This window comes from Canis aureus, chromosome 13 (genome assembly GCF_053574225.1).
Source record: "Canis aureus isolate CA01 chromosome 13, VMU_Caureus_v.1.0, whole genome shotgun sequence".
NCBI lineage: Eukaryota > Metazoa > Chordata > Mammalia > Carnivora > Canidae > Canis > Canis aureus.
Window position 1 is genome coordinate 50,989,119 of NC_135623.1, and position 14,753 is coordinate 51,003,871.

At 40.5% G+C, this 14,753-nt stretch overlaps 1 protein-coding gene across 11 annotated transcripts in view; it reads right to left on the reverse strand.

Annotated features, from left to right (window-relative positions):
• The window catches only part of ZNF827 (zinc finger protein 827), a 168,936-nt gene that overhangs the window by 64,482 nt on the left and 89,701 nt on the right, over positions 1-14,753 (reverse strand). For all 11 annotated transcript variants that reach the window (XR_013350921.1, XM_077846201.1, XM_077846203.1 and 8 more), the window contains exons 6-7: positions 13,079-13,318; positions 10,660-10,717 (exon numbers count right to left, since the gene is read on the reverse strand). Coding sequence is in view for 10 of the 11 variants with exons in the window: in XM_077846201.1 (XP_077702327.1) it covers positions 10,660-10,717; positions 13,079-13,318 (298 nt within the window). In the remaining variant the exon portion in view is untranslated. The remainder of the gene's footprint in view (positions 1-10,659; positions 10,718-13,078; positions 13,319-14,753) is intronic.

The following is a 14,753-nucleotide window of genomic DNA, read 5'->3' on the forward strand; positions in this document are numbered from 1 at the left end:
GAGAGCATATGAGTGGGAGGCAGGGCAGAGGGAGAAGGAGAAGCAGGGAGCCCATTGTGGGGCTCTATCCTGGGACCCCAGATCATGACCTGAGCCAAAGGCGGACACTTAATTGACTGAGCCACCCAGGCGCCCCAGGAAAAAGTACTTTAAATAACGACACAATTATTTCAAAGGAGCAACAGAGAAGAAATATTTTTTCCTCTTCTAAAAGACAATAATAACTCTTAGGGCTCCACTTGGGAATGACCAACAGAAAAGAAAGACTAAACACGGGAAAGAGACTGCTCTATAGTGAGTTTTTACTCAGAACCCAGAAGGATCTCTATACTTCAGGATAGAATGAAATTCTATTAATGTAAGAGTTGCAGACACATCATGCTGAAGGGATATTCTGACTTCATTTGCACATTTACAAATTTTTCTTTAATCAATTAAAAAAAGATGGTGTATTTTCAAGTACTTGATTATCTATTCAGCTATGTATCACACAACATAACAGAGCCTCAGGATTTTTTCCAAGAGCTGCGTAAAATATGTCCAAAAGAATCTGGGTTAATTTTTGTTTTGTTTTGTTTTGTTTTGTTTTTTAAGGAAATCTTAAGAATAAATGATCTGACTCCGATATTTCTGAGAAGTTATATATTGCAAAAGGAGAACCAAAAGGGCCATTCTGGAGTGGAAAAGTTCTGCGGGGGTCAGCATCTTCTCTCTTTAGCTGCTACCCACTCCCAGCAGACCCTGGCCCCTGGACCACCTCTCCAGATGGCCTTGTTTACAGGGCTTGCCTCAATCTCCACTAAGTCTCAGCTATTAATTCACATCAGTACAATACTAGTTTTCTGTATTGATATATCCTGTTATTTTTTAAAGGACTGAAACTCCATATATTAATCTAAAACCACTGCACTGGGTTTTTAAAAACTCTGACCCCTAAATCACTTCGACCTGGAGACACACCCCAAGAGTGACACACCGCATTAACTTCTTGAAGTGAACAGGAAGCACTAGTCACAAAAGCAATCTTCCGTGCCTCCAGAAGCCTCCAGAAAAGATAGGCAAGAGACCTGGCTGACAAAAACAGAAGACGGTCCTTGCCAAAGAAAGGGTTGCTTTGTTTTTTTTTTTAAAGCTTTTCCCACATATCAAATAAAAAAGATGGGATTATTCGAAGATAAGGAATAGAGGAACTATTAGGATTAGCTATAACTCTCTTAACATTTCCTCAAGTACTTTTTTTTTTTTTTTTTTAAAGATTTTATTTATTTATTCATGACAGTCACAGAGAGAGAGAGAGAGGCAGAGACACAGGCAGAGGGAGAAGCAGGCTCCATGCACCGGGAGCCCGATGTGGGATTCGATCCCGGGTCTCCAGGATCGCGCCCTGGGCCAAAGGCAGGCGCCAAACCGCTGCGCCACCCAGGGATCCCCTCCTCAAGTACTTTAAGGTCAGAAGAAACATTCTGAGAAGCTGGAGCAGCTTGCATGAAAATATGCCCACAACTACACAACAAAACATCACTGCACTTTATTTTTCATATTTCATTGTTTATAAAAGATCAAGTAACATTATTTCATTTTCAACTTAATTAATCATGATTAACACCTGAATTTTAAGGAAGTGTTTTTTATCTCAAATATCACTGGCCTTAATTAATTTCTCTGCTAACAATTTATGAGATAAGAGATGCTTAATCCATTTTTGATCTATTTACATATCTACTACATATTTTATACATTTATACATGATTTTATTTGAAATACACAAAATGCTCAGTTCTACAGATCTCTGTAAAAGAATTTTTAGTACTTTACAAAACCCTTGTCAGGTCATTTTGCTACAGTGTAGCAATCACTCCATGTCATCTTAGACTATATGTGGTCCTCCCAACTTCCAACTTGGGCCCTCAATTTCATTTTGGATGAGACATTAGCTGCTGCTTCTGAAATGGGCCCAGATATTAACATTTTAGGTATAACAGTCAGTGCCAATTTTATTATGAACATTCTAGCAGTCAGTTAAAAAGGGAATCATCTACAATGAAATAAAAGTTTTAATGATGTTCATGAACAGTGCCTTTCCCTTTGCAACACCACAGAAATAAGAACCTCCTATTCTTGAATGATTTAATGTATTTTTTTAAGATTTTATTTATTCATGAGAGACACAAAGAGAGAAGCAGACACATAGGCAGAGGGAGAAGCAGGCTCCCTCCAAGATCACGACCTGAGCCAAAGGCAGATGCTCAACTGCTGAGCCACCCAGGCATCCCGATTTTAATGTATTTCTTTTAATAAAAGAATTCGAACACGGGGATGGGAAATGACTGTAAGCCTCTGACCCGAAGACAACTCTGACCATCCAAAATAGCAAATTCTCTACTCAAGCTTGAAAGGGACATGACAGAGACCTACAACCCCAGTGGGCAGGCCTAGAAACCCAGTCGTCGATCATGTTAGGTACACACATTTTCAAAGAAAGAAGGATGGTACTGAATAAAACGTGAATAAATTGCTATACATTGGCAGGCTTCAGCCAGGACATTTTATCTACAAATTGAGGCTGGCACTGCAGACTCAGTGGGTTTCTAAATGGGGCTTGTGGGCAGATGGAGAACCAAGGTCATTCTACACCAGATTTTCATCTTTAATTTTCAGAGTTGACAAGAAAGCTAAGATGTGTCTCCTCCTCCTAGTCCATTGATATAACTGTATATACTTGGCTGGTGGTGATCAAATAGAACTTTCTTGGCAATTAAAAACAATCAAATATGTTGTTGATTCTGTATAGTGTTAAATGGTATTGTGAAAAAGATTCTTATTTCTTAGAGAAATATATAAAAAAATCTGAGAGTGAATGTTATGATATCTGTCTGGTATGTGATTTAAACTGTACAGAAAGGGACGCCTGGGTGGCTCAGTGGTTGAGCATCTGCCTCCAGCTCAGGGTGTGATCCTGGGATCCCAGGATCGAGTCCCACATCGGGCTCCCCATGGGGAACCTGCTTCTCCACTGCCTATGTCTCTGCCTCTCTCTCTGTGCCTCTCATGAATAAATAAATAAAATTAAAAAAAATAAACTGTAGGGAAGAACAGGGTCATGAAATAAAGCGTGGCAAATGTTTTTTCAGTGGGTGATGGGAGCATCGTGGTTTATTTCATTATTCTTTCTACTCTGTTTTGAAATTTTTCATAATAAAAAAATCAATAACAATCAAACAAAAATTCCAACCCAGACAAACCACCAAAGAGAAGAATAAATGACAGTAAAAGAAAATATACAAAAGAACAAATACAAATGCCTCCCTGTGAACAAAATGCTTGATATCACTAAGAATCAATAAATAAAAAGGTTTTAACTATAAAATATAATTTTTAGTTTCTCAATTGGTAAAAAAACACATTTTTCTAATGATAAAGCACAAGACCTTTGAAATATTTTCTTGATCTCTTAATTAGCTTCTGGTAGAACTGCAGATTGACCTTTTTTGAAAGTCCATTAGACAAACCATGCAAAAGCCTGAAAACTGTATTTTTTTTTGTCAATTTATCCTCAGATTGTTTATATTAGCAACAACTTGGGAAAACAAAACAAAACCAAATCCTTAATATCTAATAACAGGGGATTGATTAAATACATTGTGACACATGCAAACATTGAATACTGTGTAAACATTAAAAGAATAAATATTGAGTTACTTTTATTGACATGGAAAGAAGTTCTTAGTATATCACTAGCTAAAAAGAGAAATCTGAAAAACTGTATCTATAGTAGGATCTAATTTTTATAGGAAAGTATATGCACATACACAGACAAAAATTCAGCCAGGAGATATACCACCAATTCAGCAGCAGCTGTCTCTAAATAGCATGATTATTTTTTCTTCTTTATGTTCTCCTGTATTCTCCACCAATAAAAGTTATTTTTAAAACTTAAAAAAAGACTAAGTTTTATAGTTCAGGATCCTTTGTTTTTAAAGAGCCTCTCAGTCTTTTAAGAGTAAGCCGAGGAATAATGTAATCGAAGGCAGTTTTAAGACCCAGGCAGACACAACTGTATGTAAGTCATGACTCCACCAAGTATCAGTCACTTGAGCTGGAGAAAGGCCAAAAGCTGTGGACGGGAGAGGCTGTTGAAAATAATTACAGAAGAACAATAGAGCATCTTGGGAAGAAATATATATTGGTAACTTATTATTATTATTCTTTAAATTTTATTCTTTCAAAAGTACAAATGCCTTCTATTTAGGGTTGTCTCAGAGGCAGGCCAATCTGTACAACCTAACACCAAGTTTTCAAGAAACAATTCCTGCGGCTGCAGCTTGAGCATTCATCTACTGCGGGGCCAGGAAACTTCTCAGGACAAGGAGCACAATGCCAGGCCTTGTGGAGGGCTGCTGCGGCGAGGAGGCCAGACCCGGGGAGCCGGAGCCAACTGCAGGCCACGGAAGTGAACCTGCATGTCCGGATCCGCGAAATGTCAGCTTGTGAGGGACCTGGATCTCCCACGGGACTCTGACTTTGTGCTCCAGCAGGGACAACAGGCTTTCTGCTGAGGTGAGCAGAGAACAGCTAAACTCAGTCTTCCCTGCAGTGACACCAGACTCTGTCCTGTGGACGTTGTAGGCAATATGCCAGTGAAATGGGGATGCTCCAAGGTCTGCTGCATCACCCAAGAGGGCTTTTTATCCTGAAACAGAGGTCACCCCTTGCATATCTGATATGTCTCTAGGAGACACTCTTGAGAGGAAAATCCCAGATGAGAAGAACAGGATTGAGCTAGCACCTAAACCACATATACCTCCTAGTCATGTCACCCGTGCATAACTTGTCAAAGGCGGCAAAGGGAGAAAGCTAGATGTCTACTTACGGAGACTTACACATTTATACTTCATCCCTGGCTATTTTGAGTTACACAAACAAGACAGAACACTGTTGCAAGCCAGCAGAAGCAAAGGTGGCAGGGCTGGTGGGAAATGAAGAAAAGGTACAGCCCTCTTTAGATCCTCAAAAGGAGATTGAAACTTGTTTCCTTACAATAACACAATACCAAATGGTTCTGGAAGCACATTGTTTCAACCACATCAGTTCAGTATAGACATCTCAGGTGGGGAAAAAAAAATGGCAGGAGTGATACTTACAGGACAATGGAAGGCAAGAATAGAAAGTACTGAGAAAGGTGTGGTGAAATAAGGAAAAAAGCCAAGTGGAGCCATGCACAAAACAATTTCAGGCTATATGCATATAAAAAAAAAAAGATTTACTGTTTTCAAGGATGAGTTTAATTTCTTTGAAAAATGAAAACTCAAAGTTAAGTTGAAAACAAAGGTAAGTTGAAAACAACATACTGTCCATGAAAAGACAACTCAACTCGACACTTGTATCAGAGCAGCTGCAAGAGTGGTGCAGGCTATGCACTGCACAAAGGTACCACATTTAGAAGGGCCTGCTTCACATCACAGATATCAAAAATTTATGTACTTATTGTGACAGTATAACAGTAGGTGGCAGTACCTTGAGGAAAGGTGTCTTAAAATTTGCAATGGCCTCCCACGGGCCTTGACTTCACCCAAAAAAGTACCACATGTCTTAACTGAAGGGACTCCATGAAATAAGTAGCAATTTCCATTTTTTCAGAAGTGGAATCTCAATGCATTTAATTTTAAAACCCTAAAATTTAAAGGGTAATGAGAATAGGTGGAGAGCTACTCAAAAATTACCAATTTCATGTGCTCTGTTTCTTATTTTCTTAATTGCTTTTGTCTAATTCAGTGTTCTTTTAAGGTAATAGAGCATTATTCTCTTTGGCCTTCCAAAAAACTAAGAGGAGATTGTGCAAATTGAGGCAGCACATTATGCTTTTCCAAATGTGTGTATTTTCTATTACTGAATCATAAATATTTAAGGACATGCATCCAAACCATCACACGGGAAAATTCTATATTGGACACTTCCAAGTGCATACGTCTTTTAGTGAGCACTTAGAAGTGCCATTATCTAAATCATAACAAAGAGGCCACATTTCAAGTTCTGAAAATTGGGCAAATTAAATGTTGGTTGGCATGGCATGATATGAGTCGACCTTTCTCTGATTTTCCCACTTCTGCTTTTTGTCTTGTAATAGGGAAAAGGCCAATTTGGGCAAATGCTTCCTTGCTTTTGGAATAAAGCAAGCCAGGTGTGAGAAGTTTTTCTTAAGGCCTGCAATCTTATATCTCCAAGGACACTGAATTATTAATGGGTAAAAGAGAGAACAAATAACCAAGAGAGGGTTCTTGGCAGCCATTGTTTGACGTTCATGGTGTTACACAACATTGAGCATGTCCAATTCACCTGCCAGGAGCTATCTGATTCTTACTCTAGGGTTCCATTTTCCTATTTTGATCTTATCCAGCATCTGGCGGGGTGATGGTCCATGTCAGAAGATGTAGATCTTCTTTTTATTCCATTAAACTTTGGGATCTGGTTATGATATCATGCCTCATATATTTTCATCAACAAATGATCATATTAGCTGGTTATCTATTCCCTTCAGAATCTAGGCTTGTGCTAGGAACGGAAATAAAAAATCAGGATTTTATTAGTCTCTTAAGTGTTCAGTCCTTCTGTTCTCCTGGGTCTGGCTGGACTGTCTCCTCATCTCATTTATCAAGTAGAATGGCATTAAGAACACTCAGTCCACACACTATCTCAAAGGAGATGCACAGCCTTCTTTACACTTAGATTGAATTTGCTAGACTCTGAGGTTAAACAGGCAAAAGAACTGCTGTTTTAGCATTTACAGTGAAGTTCCAACTCAAGGACTGATTTGGTGGAGGTGCCCCTAGGAGGGCACAAACAAGGGTAGAAGGGTTAAGGTCAAGGCATTGGTGAGCAAGACCACATGATCCAATCATTCCAGCTGTTAAGTAGATTGATTTCTCTGCCTGGCTACACAGTGCACTTTGGTAGATTGTTTTTCTCCTTTACTTTTGGAAGATGATACTAATTTAAGCAGCTGAGTCTCAGTTCTTGGAGTAAAAAAAAAAAAAAAAAAGGCATTCTCAAACAAGTTCTTAACATGATGTCTTAACAGGATTTACTTTAAAATAATTCAGGGTGAGTGAGAACAAAAGGAGGGGACCTATCAACAAGGGTCATGAGATGGTATTTGTTTAAACTGAGTGATGGGTACATTCTCTACTTTTGTATGTTTGAAATTTTCCATTGGAAGAGTTTTCTAAAAATGAGGTAGAGAGCCAATGATCCAGAAACTTGATAGTTATTAGTTTCAACCTTTAGCTTCATCTAAACCTTTTTTTAAAAACTACTAACAAAGAATGCTGTCTAACATCATTTTCTCTCTCCATATCTGCCCGTCTTTTTTTTTTTTTTTTTTTTTTCTGCCCGTCTTATAATAGAGATATTAACAAACAGCAGAGTTGCCAATTGAAAGGACTGGTCGAGGAGGGAGGTGCAATTATTGGCCCAGGAGATCCACACCCCACGTCTCCTTGGTAAGCACACACTGGAATGGCAAGCTACAGTGTTTCTTCCTAGGCTGCCACACTTTTCCTTAGTTCTTGTGGTTGGAATGAGAGTCAAGACCAAAAGATGACAAACAACTGTGGAGAAAGTTGTGGGTTTATGCAGGAGAGGAGAGAATTAGCTGCTTTCTTCTGGTCTTGCACATCTCTTCTTTGCTCTCAGCCCCCTGGATATCCAGACTCTAAGGGCAGGAGATCTCACTCAGTGGAGGAGCTCAAGCACCCCCTGGCATTTGGAAGAGCTTGATCCCAGTACCATGCTGTGGCCAGCGTACCAAGGCCCGCCCTTCAGAATTAAACTATCTTCAGTACCTAGCAACTCTCAAACATGGAAGATTCTGAACTTGACTGCAATCATGAGCCACCATTCCGGCCAGCCAGCTTCTTCTGGAAAATCTAGAAGAAGATCCCACTTAAGCACCTAAAAATCCAGAGATAAGGAACTTTGGAGGCTTGACATCAATCCTTTTGAAAAGTATCACAAATCCTACCTTAAAACATAACCTCCTTAAACTGACCTTGCACATACAAAATAAGAGTTCCTTCTAAAACAGGAACCAATAAAGAGAGGGAGCTGGCTTTTTTTTTTTTCCTGGCCCTGCTATCAGTTAACTGAGGTTAAGGAGGATTTCTTGGCACAAAGCTGCTTGATTCTATTCCACCTGAAGTAATGAGGTGAGAAGGTAAAAAAGAGATCTATTTGAGGAGAGGCTAATTGAACAAGTTCCTACTCAGAGGAAGAATAAAAACACCGAGGATTCTATAGAAGGAGGATAAACCAAGAATTCTGCAACGCTGCGTTATGAACACTGTACTATGTTGGGGGCTCACAGCAAGAACCTCTTCCTTTTCTTTGGGAAAAAAGATCTGATTTTGATTTCTTCTTACTCATAATTTCCCAGCAAGAGAGGAATTTAAAGATTGCTTCATTTTTGCCAAATGGCTAAAAAAATTTCTCTTCTTTCCTATAATTATGCTCTAGCTCCAGCCAAGGCAATTTAGGCTATGAGACGCATTTCACTCATTTGGGGCAAGTTCAAACGTCCTCTTACTCTTCCCAGAGAACACCTGAAAAGCATAAAATAACATGGCTTCACAGCATACCTTTCTGTTGTATAAATATTATTATGTGATCTTAAAGATCCAGCAGGAAAACCACCACAGGGGGTGCTGTTGGGTCCTGCCCAGAGCTCCGTTACTGTTTAGAGCGAGCAAGTGGCTGGCAGTGCTGGCTGCAAACAGCAAGCGAGAACTGCCTTCACCCTTCGCACCCCTGCAACGAGGAGGATGACCCAAAGCTAGTGAATAGTATTGGGGTCCTAAGAGCTGGCCCCCTTGCTCCCAGGCAGAATTCTCCCTGTCGTGCAATTCGTGCTTCAGAATTCTCTGTGGAATTGCGCTACAGCTGGAATCCAGCGAAAACCACATCCTTGCTCCACAGCTTCCCCTTCCCTCTCCTGCTACCTTCGTTCCTGGCAGAGTCCTGGGCGAGCACTCCCTCAATAAGCCCCATCACCGGAATCCCTGCCTCAGGCTCTGCTTCTAGGAAACCTGACCTGTGATGCTTCCAGAAACCTATGGAAGCAATAAAATTAACATTTATTATGTTTAGTCTGCTGTCTTTCATTATCTCCCAATCAGCACAACTTCATGTGTTGAGACCCACAGACATAAGCATAGATACTGAGTAGTCTTTTGATCACATGTAGAAGGTCCACTGATATCTGTAGTAGGTAACATCTCCTACTCGGGCATCCAACTTGGGAGAGAGACAGCCTTCCCAGCCCTGAGACCCGTTTCCCCAAACAATGTGCTGACCAGATCACCAGGCCCACTTTCTATCTGTGTGCTTAATATAAAGAAACAAGGCTGGCACCACTCTTCTGTTCTGTTACAGTAGGTTTCATGTTCCTAATCCTATATGAACTTTGTGTGAGGGCAGCTGGCTCTCTTAATTACTGTTAGATATTTGATATTCCTAAATTCCAAGTCATCGAATTAAAAAGAAAAAAAAAAAAAACTCAGGGTAAGGTTCAGATGAGCACTGTTCACTTGCCTGATAATGCTCTGAGGTCAATTCATACCACCTCCAAAAGAAAGACATCATTTATCTTTCATTGCAAGAATTAAAAACACAAAACCAGTCAACTGTTCCCATTAAGAAGAACCTAAGTTTGCTCAGAGAAGCAGAGCTCCTTGATTTAAAGCCTTTTTGGGAGCTCACACCTCATTCTCCCTGTCCCTCTTTCATCTGGTAAAGCCTGCATTGTGGGCAATTCAGGAACTGGAGGGTGGTCTGAGGGCAGGGAATGGTTCTTCAAAGCTAGAGCTCCTATCTCCTCCAGGGTTCCTTTTCTGCAGTGGTGGGGTGTGCACTCGCCAGAGCTCACGTAGTTCAGGTCTGGACGGCCTTCCAGGCTGGGATGGGTGGTGCCACTGGCCAGTCCTCCTCCTTCCACATGGCAAATGGATGAGCAGCCCATCCTGGCTGACCTCCTCAAACTGCCTTTGGCAAATGTCAAGCTTCCTTACCTACAGCTGTTAATGACAAAGGTTTTCCTGCAGCCCTTTAGAGCATTTTTCTCTCGATTTAAAATTGTCTACTCTTCTAACAATGCTGAGATAAAAAGTTGAGATATCCTTGGTGACAAATGATCAGTCCACACCTGCGGAGCTATGTAGGTGCACAGGTATAGTAAGAACCTGGTCTACTGACTGGGTGAGGCCTTCCTGAGGTATGGAACCCAGCTCCTGATGTCAGCTGGGCCACCAGTTTAAACTCCCAAATCAAGAAACTTGTGCAGGGAGGATGATAATATGATCTACTTCACAAAAACTATCATAAGGAATAAAAAACAAGAACATATGGAAAATTCTCCAGCCAAGTAACAGCTATTAGATGTTTGATGACTATTAGTGATCTCCCCCTTGGCGCCCTTGCTTTATTGAAATTCCTAAATTTCCACAAAATTTCTAATACACACTGGTGGCAAAGGGCATGATTCCTTTGAACTCCTTTGACTCCTTTGAGAAAATAGTTTGGGGAACACTGCGCAACACGTAACTGTGCCTGATGGCCCACATGGGGGGTGCTCTGAGGGGATTCCCCACCCCCCTCCATGAAATAGCCTACCTGGTGGTTGTCCGAATGGTGTTTTCTTTTGTGTGATTGTGCTCTTTGCTCACTTTTTCTGTAAGGAGAAAGAATGAAACGTTCCTCAGGTCATTCTTATATTCAATTTGTGTCTCTGAGGCTTAAACAGAAACTCCCTCAACATTTTTCTTTCTTGTGGTTTGTTTTGGGTTTCTTTTTCTCAATATTCAAACCCTCCCAGTCTTATTCGTAAAGACAATCATTAAAAGCATATAGACAGCAGCCACAAAAATATTTTAGTAAAAACCAATCAAAGGGAAATAGTCACTGACAAATTTCAAATGTGTTGTCTGATTTTAATGAGGCCTTAAGAAGTACACATACACACAGAGAGACGTGCACAGAACCCGTTATTTCTACTACATCTTTCCCCAGCTGAAAATTTCTGCTTTCCTCTGATTCAGCATGAAAATTGCAGTTGTTGCAACTGTTCCGCTTCTGACTTTGATGGCAACCTTTAAGCATTCTGTATTGTCAGGCCCCTTTGTGAGAGGGGATATAAAAACAGCCATAAGACCTCTGGGTTCCGCAGTCATCGAGCGCTTATTCTGATAAATGTCACAAGGGACAAAAAATATCATTAGACAAGCAGAGGTAAACCCTCCCTTACTCTGTCTTGAGGTCTGTATCTACCAGCTGTCAGAAATTATTTAATTAGCTTTCAAGAACACAAAAGTTGAACTCTGGCCTTCCCAATCCAGTTCAAATGTGAGGATTGTGCCCTGACTGTCACAGCTCTCAATGGCTGGAGCAGGCAGAGAAAACCTGGCCAGCTTACAAGGGTTTCAGATTTCCAAGGCAGGGCAAGTTAAAAACTCCTGATCTTAGGGATTTCTGAAAAAATTTAAGGAGATATTTGGAAAAATTAAAGACTTACAACATCTGCCCAATACTTTGTGAAACCAGTCTGAAGCCGCTGCATGCAAGCTGGTGTGGACAGTTGCTTTCTGTCCACTCAACAATGACAACGAGGGTGAGTTTGGATTCACAGGCAGTATTCTTTCAGAGAGTAGGAAATCGGGGCTAAAAGACTTGCCTGAGGTCACCCAGGCAGTGAGTGACAGTGCCAGGGTGAGAACTCTCAGACACACAGTTTTTCACTGATAGGAGACAGTGATAATGTACTGTTAGAGACAGAGACTTTCTGAAAAAAACCATACTGGCCTCACTTCTGCAAATTTTAACTGCTAAGTAATTTTCAAAGCTATATTGTTTTTAGATATGCTTTCAGCCTGTTTTTTTTTTTTTTTTTTTTTAAAGCATCTTGTATGATTTGGAGCTTTGGAGGGCTTGCACAGATCTCTGTATCCTGTTAAATTTAGAGAATTAACTATTTCCATTACTGCAGGGCTCTGCACAAATAACAATCCCTGTTTGAGAACTATAAGGCCACCATTTTTGGGACCAACTGATAGTTTCAAGCTCTGGGGTGGGTCACCAGGCCAACGAGAAGGTGAACTATCATGATGGTGTCCAGATTTTAGCTTCCTTTCCCTGACATTCTTCTTAGTGGGGAAAGTGAGTGAATCCTTAAATAATGAGGCATCTCATGGCGTTCTGAATATGTTATCCACAACAAAAGAGAGCTTATCAGATATTAGTAACAAACTTGACTGATGCGTGAACTTCCATATGCAGGTCAATGCTTGACTACAGACAAGCTATGTGTATTTCATATGAATCTGAACCTTACATGTGTATATATCTTTGATCTCAATCATGTTCAAATAATAACAGCATGATAAATTTGTTAAGGACAAACACTATCCAGCTTGAAAGGGCTAACAAAGGAAACAAATAGGACTCTCAACTGTTCTATCAAGATACTCAGCTGAGCTGGTAATTCCTAAACCTGTGAATTCCAAGTATTCAAAGTAGAAACAGTTAATTTACAGAAATATGCTCTGCAAGGGGATGGCTGGAAAGAGTCCTTATATTTTTGTCTTTTTCCTTTCCTTGATTTTTTTTTGGCAAGATACAGTAAAATCGCCTTAATTCAAACTATACTAATGTGGAATTCATGGTAATTCAGTCACTGCTGGAGTAAATGGAAGTTTATCTTTTGAACATTAGAAAAAAAAAAAAGGCTGTTAATCAGATCAACTGCCTAAGCAAAAGTAGAGGTGAGATGTTTAGCCTAGTCAACAGGGATCATTTGCACAAAATTGAATAGAGTTCTAATTTCAAATGATTCTTAACTATTTATTGAAGAAAGTTTGGCAGGAGTTCCACTTGGCAGCATTTTATTAACTGTTAGTTTGAGTGGCAGTATGCACGTTAAAGTAACAAATTTGATTTCTGTCTGAAAAATCCTATAATGCCGGTGTTTTTACTTTGTTAGAGTGGCTTTCCTTCCAATTATTCCCAATTATTGACATTTTTCTGCACAGAAACATACCTGACAGTTGAAAGAGAAGCTCGGAAGCCATCTTCACAGAGATATCCTGACTGAAGAGGTTTCTCTCTGGGGGCACTCTGCCCTCTGGCATCTTCTGTAAGGGTTCGGTTTTCTCTCGCCCGATTAAAGTGCTATAGCCAACATTCCGGCTGGGTGATACCGAGACATGTGAGTCCTGGATGTCAACCTCCATGGGCTCCTCTTTAATCTTCACCATCTGAGTTTCCTTGTAGCTTTCCGCTGCAAGCAAGTGAATGAGGAGAGACAAAAACACCATGGTTTCAAAATTCTGAACCAAACCCAGTTTCTAATCCCAGAAGAGAACCACAAGGATCATGTCTGGGCGCAGGTGAGAAGAGTGCCACAGCACATGGGAACGGAGTTTGAAGACCTACTAGTTTGGCCCACCTGGTTTCCTGAGAAGGTGGGGAACTGAAGCCCAGAGAGGTTAAGTGACTTGCCCAAGGCTACACCAGCGGCAGCAGAATCAGGCTTAGGTCTCTGAATTTACCACTCTTGTCCGGTGACCAGGGTCTCCCGACCACTCCCTCACATGCTCTATCCTGCCATGCTGCTTCCAGAATTAACAGAGAACATGGTGAACGTCGGTCTTTGTTTCAGAACTTACTCAATTTCAGCAAACCAAATAAAAGCAAACATATTAATATTATGATTGTCTCCCTCTATTGTTAAAGCTCCAACTGGGACACCTGGGTGGCTCAGCAGTTTGGCCCCTGCCTTTGGCCCAGGGTGTGATCCTGGGGTCCCAGGATCGAGTCCTGCATCGGGCTCCCTGCATGGAGCCTGCTTCTCCCTCTGCCTGTGTCTCTGCCTCTCTCTCTGTGTCTCTCATGAATAAATAAATAAAATCTTTAAAAAAAAAATAATAAAGCTCCAACCAATTTTTTTCTCTCTCTCTTCTAGGGCACCTAAATTAATAAAGGGTAAATAGGGTCGATTCAACTGAGATATTAATACCTTGCTGGGAGCTAGCAATCCTCAAAACCACCTAGGAAGTTAATTGCAGCCCAAGGACCAACGCTTAGAAAAACAGCAATCTTACAGGTTATAATAATGGTTCAATTTACTGACTGTTGTTGCTTTAGGTGTGACTACTAGATGTTAGATCTTTAGTCTGAAACTTACATTTGTCTTGCAAAGTTGGACTGTTTTTAGGTCCATGCATTTTTTAGAGCTAATGACAGAGCATCTTCGAAACAAGGTGGGGCAATCAGCCCAGCCATTAATTTGGGTCACTTTAAAAAGCGCATACTTTCAAATCAATAAGCATTTATTAGTAACTATACTGTACTCAGCATTCTGGAAAAAAAAAAAAAAGAGGATACAGATAGATAGAACAGTGGGTTGAATGGTGGCCCCTCCAAATATGTCTATGTCCTAACCTGGGAAACCTGTGAATGTTTCCTTATTTGGAAAAAGTGTATTTGCAGATGTGATTAAGTTGAGGATTTCAAGATGAGATTGTTCTAGATTACCCAGGTAGGCCCTAAATCCAATGATAAGTGTTCTTATAATAAATAGATACAGACCAGATACAGGGGAAGGGCATGTGAAAACAGAGACAATGCTATGGATTGAGTATGTGTTCCGCCACCCCCACCCCCGCACCCCAAAATTAGTATGTTAAAGAACTTCATTTCCAGTGTGATAGAAT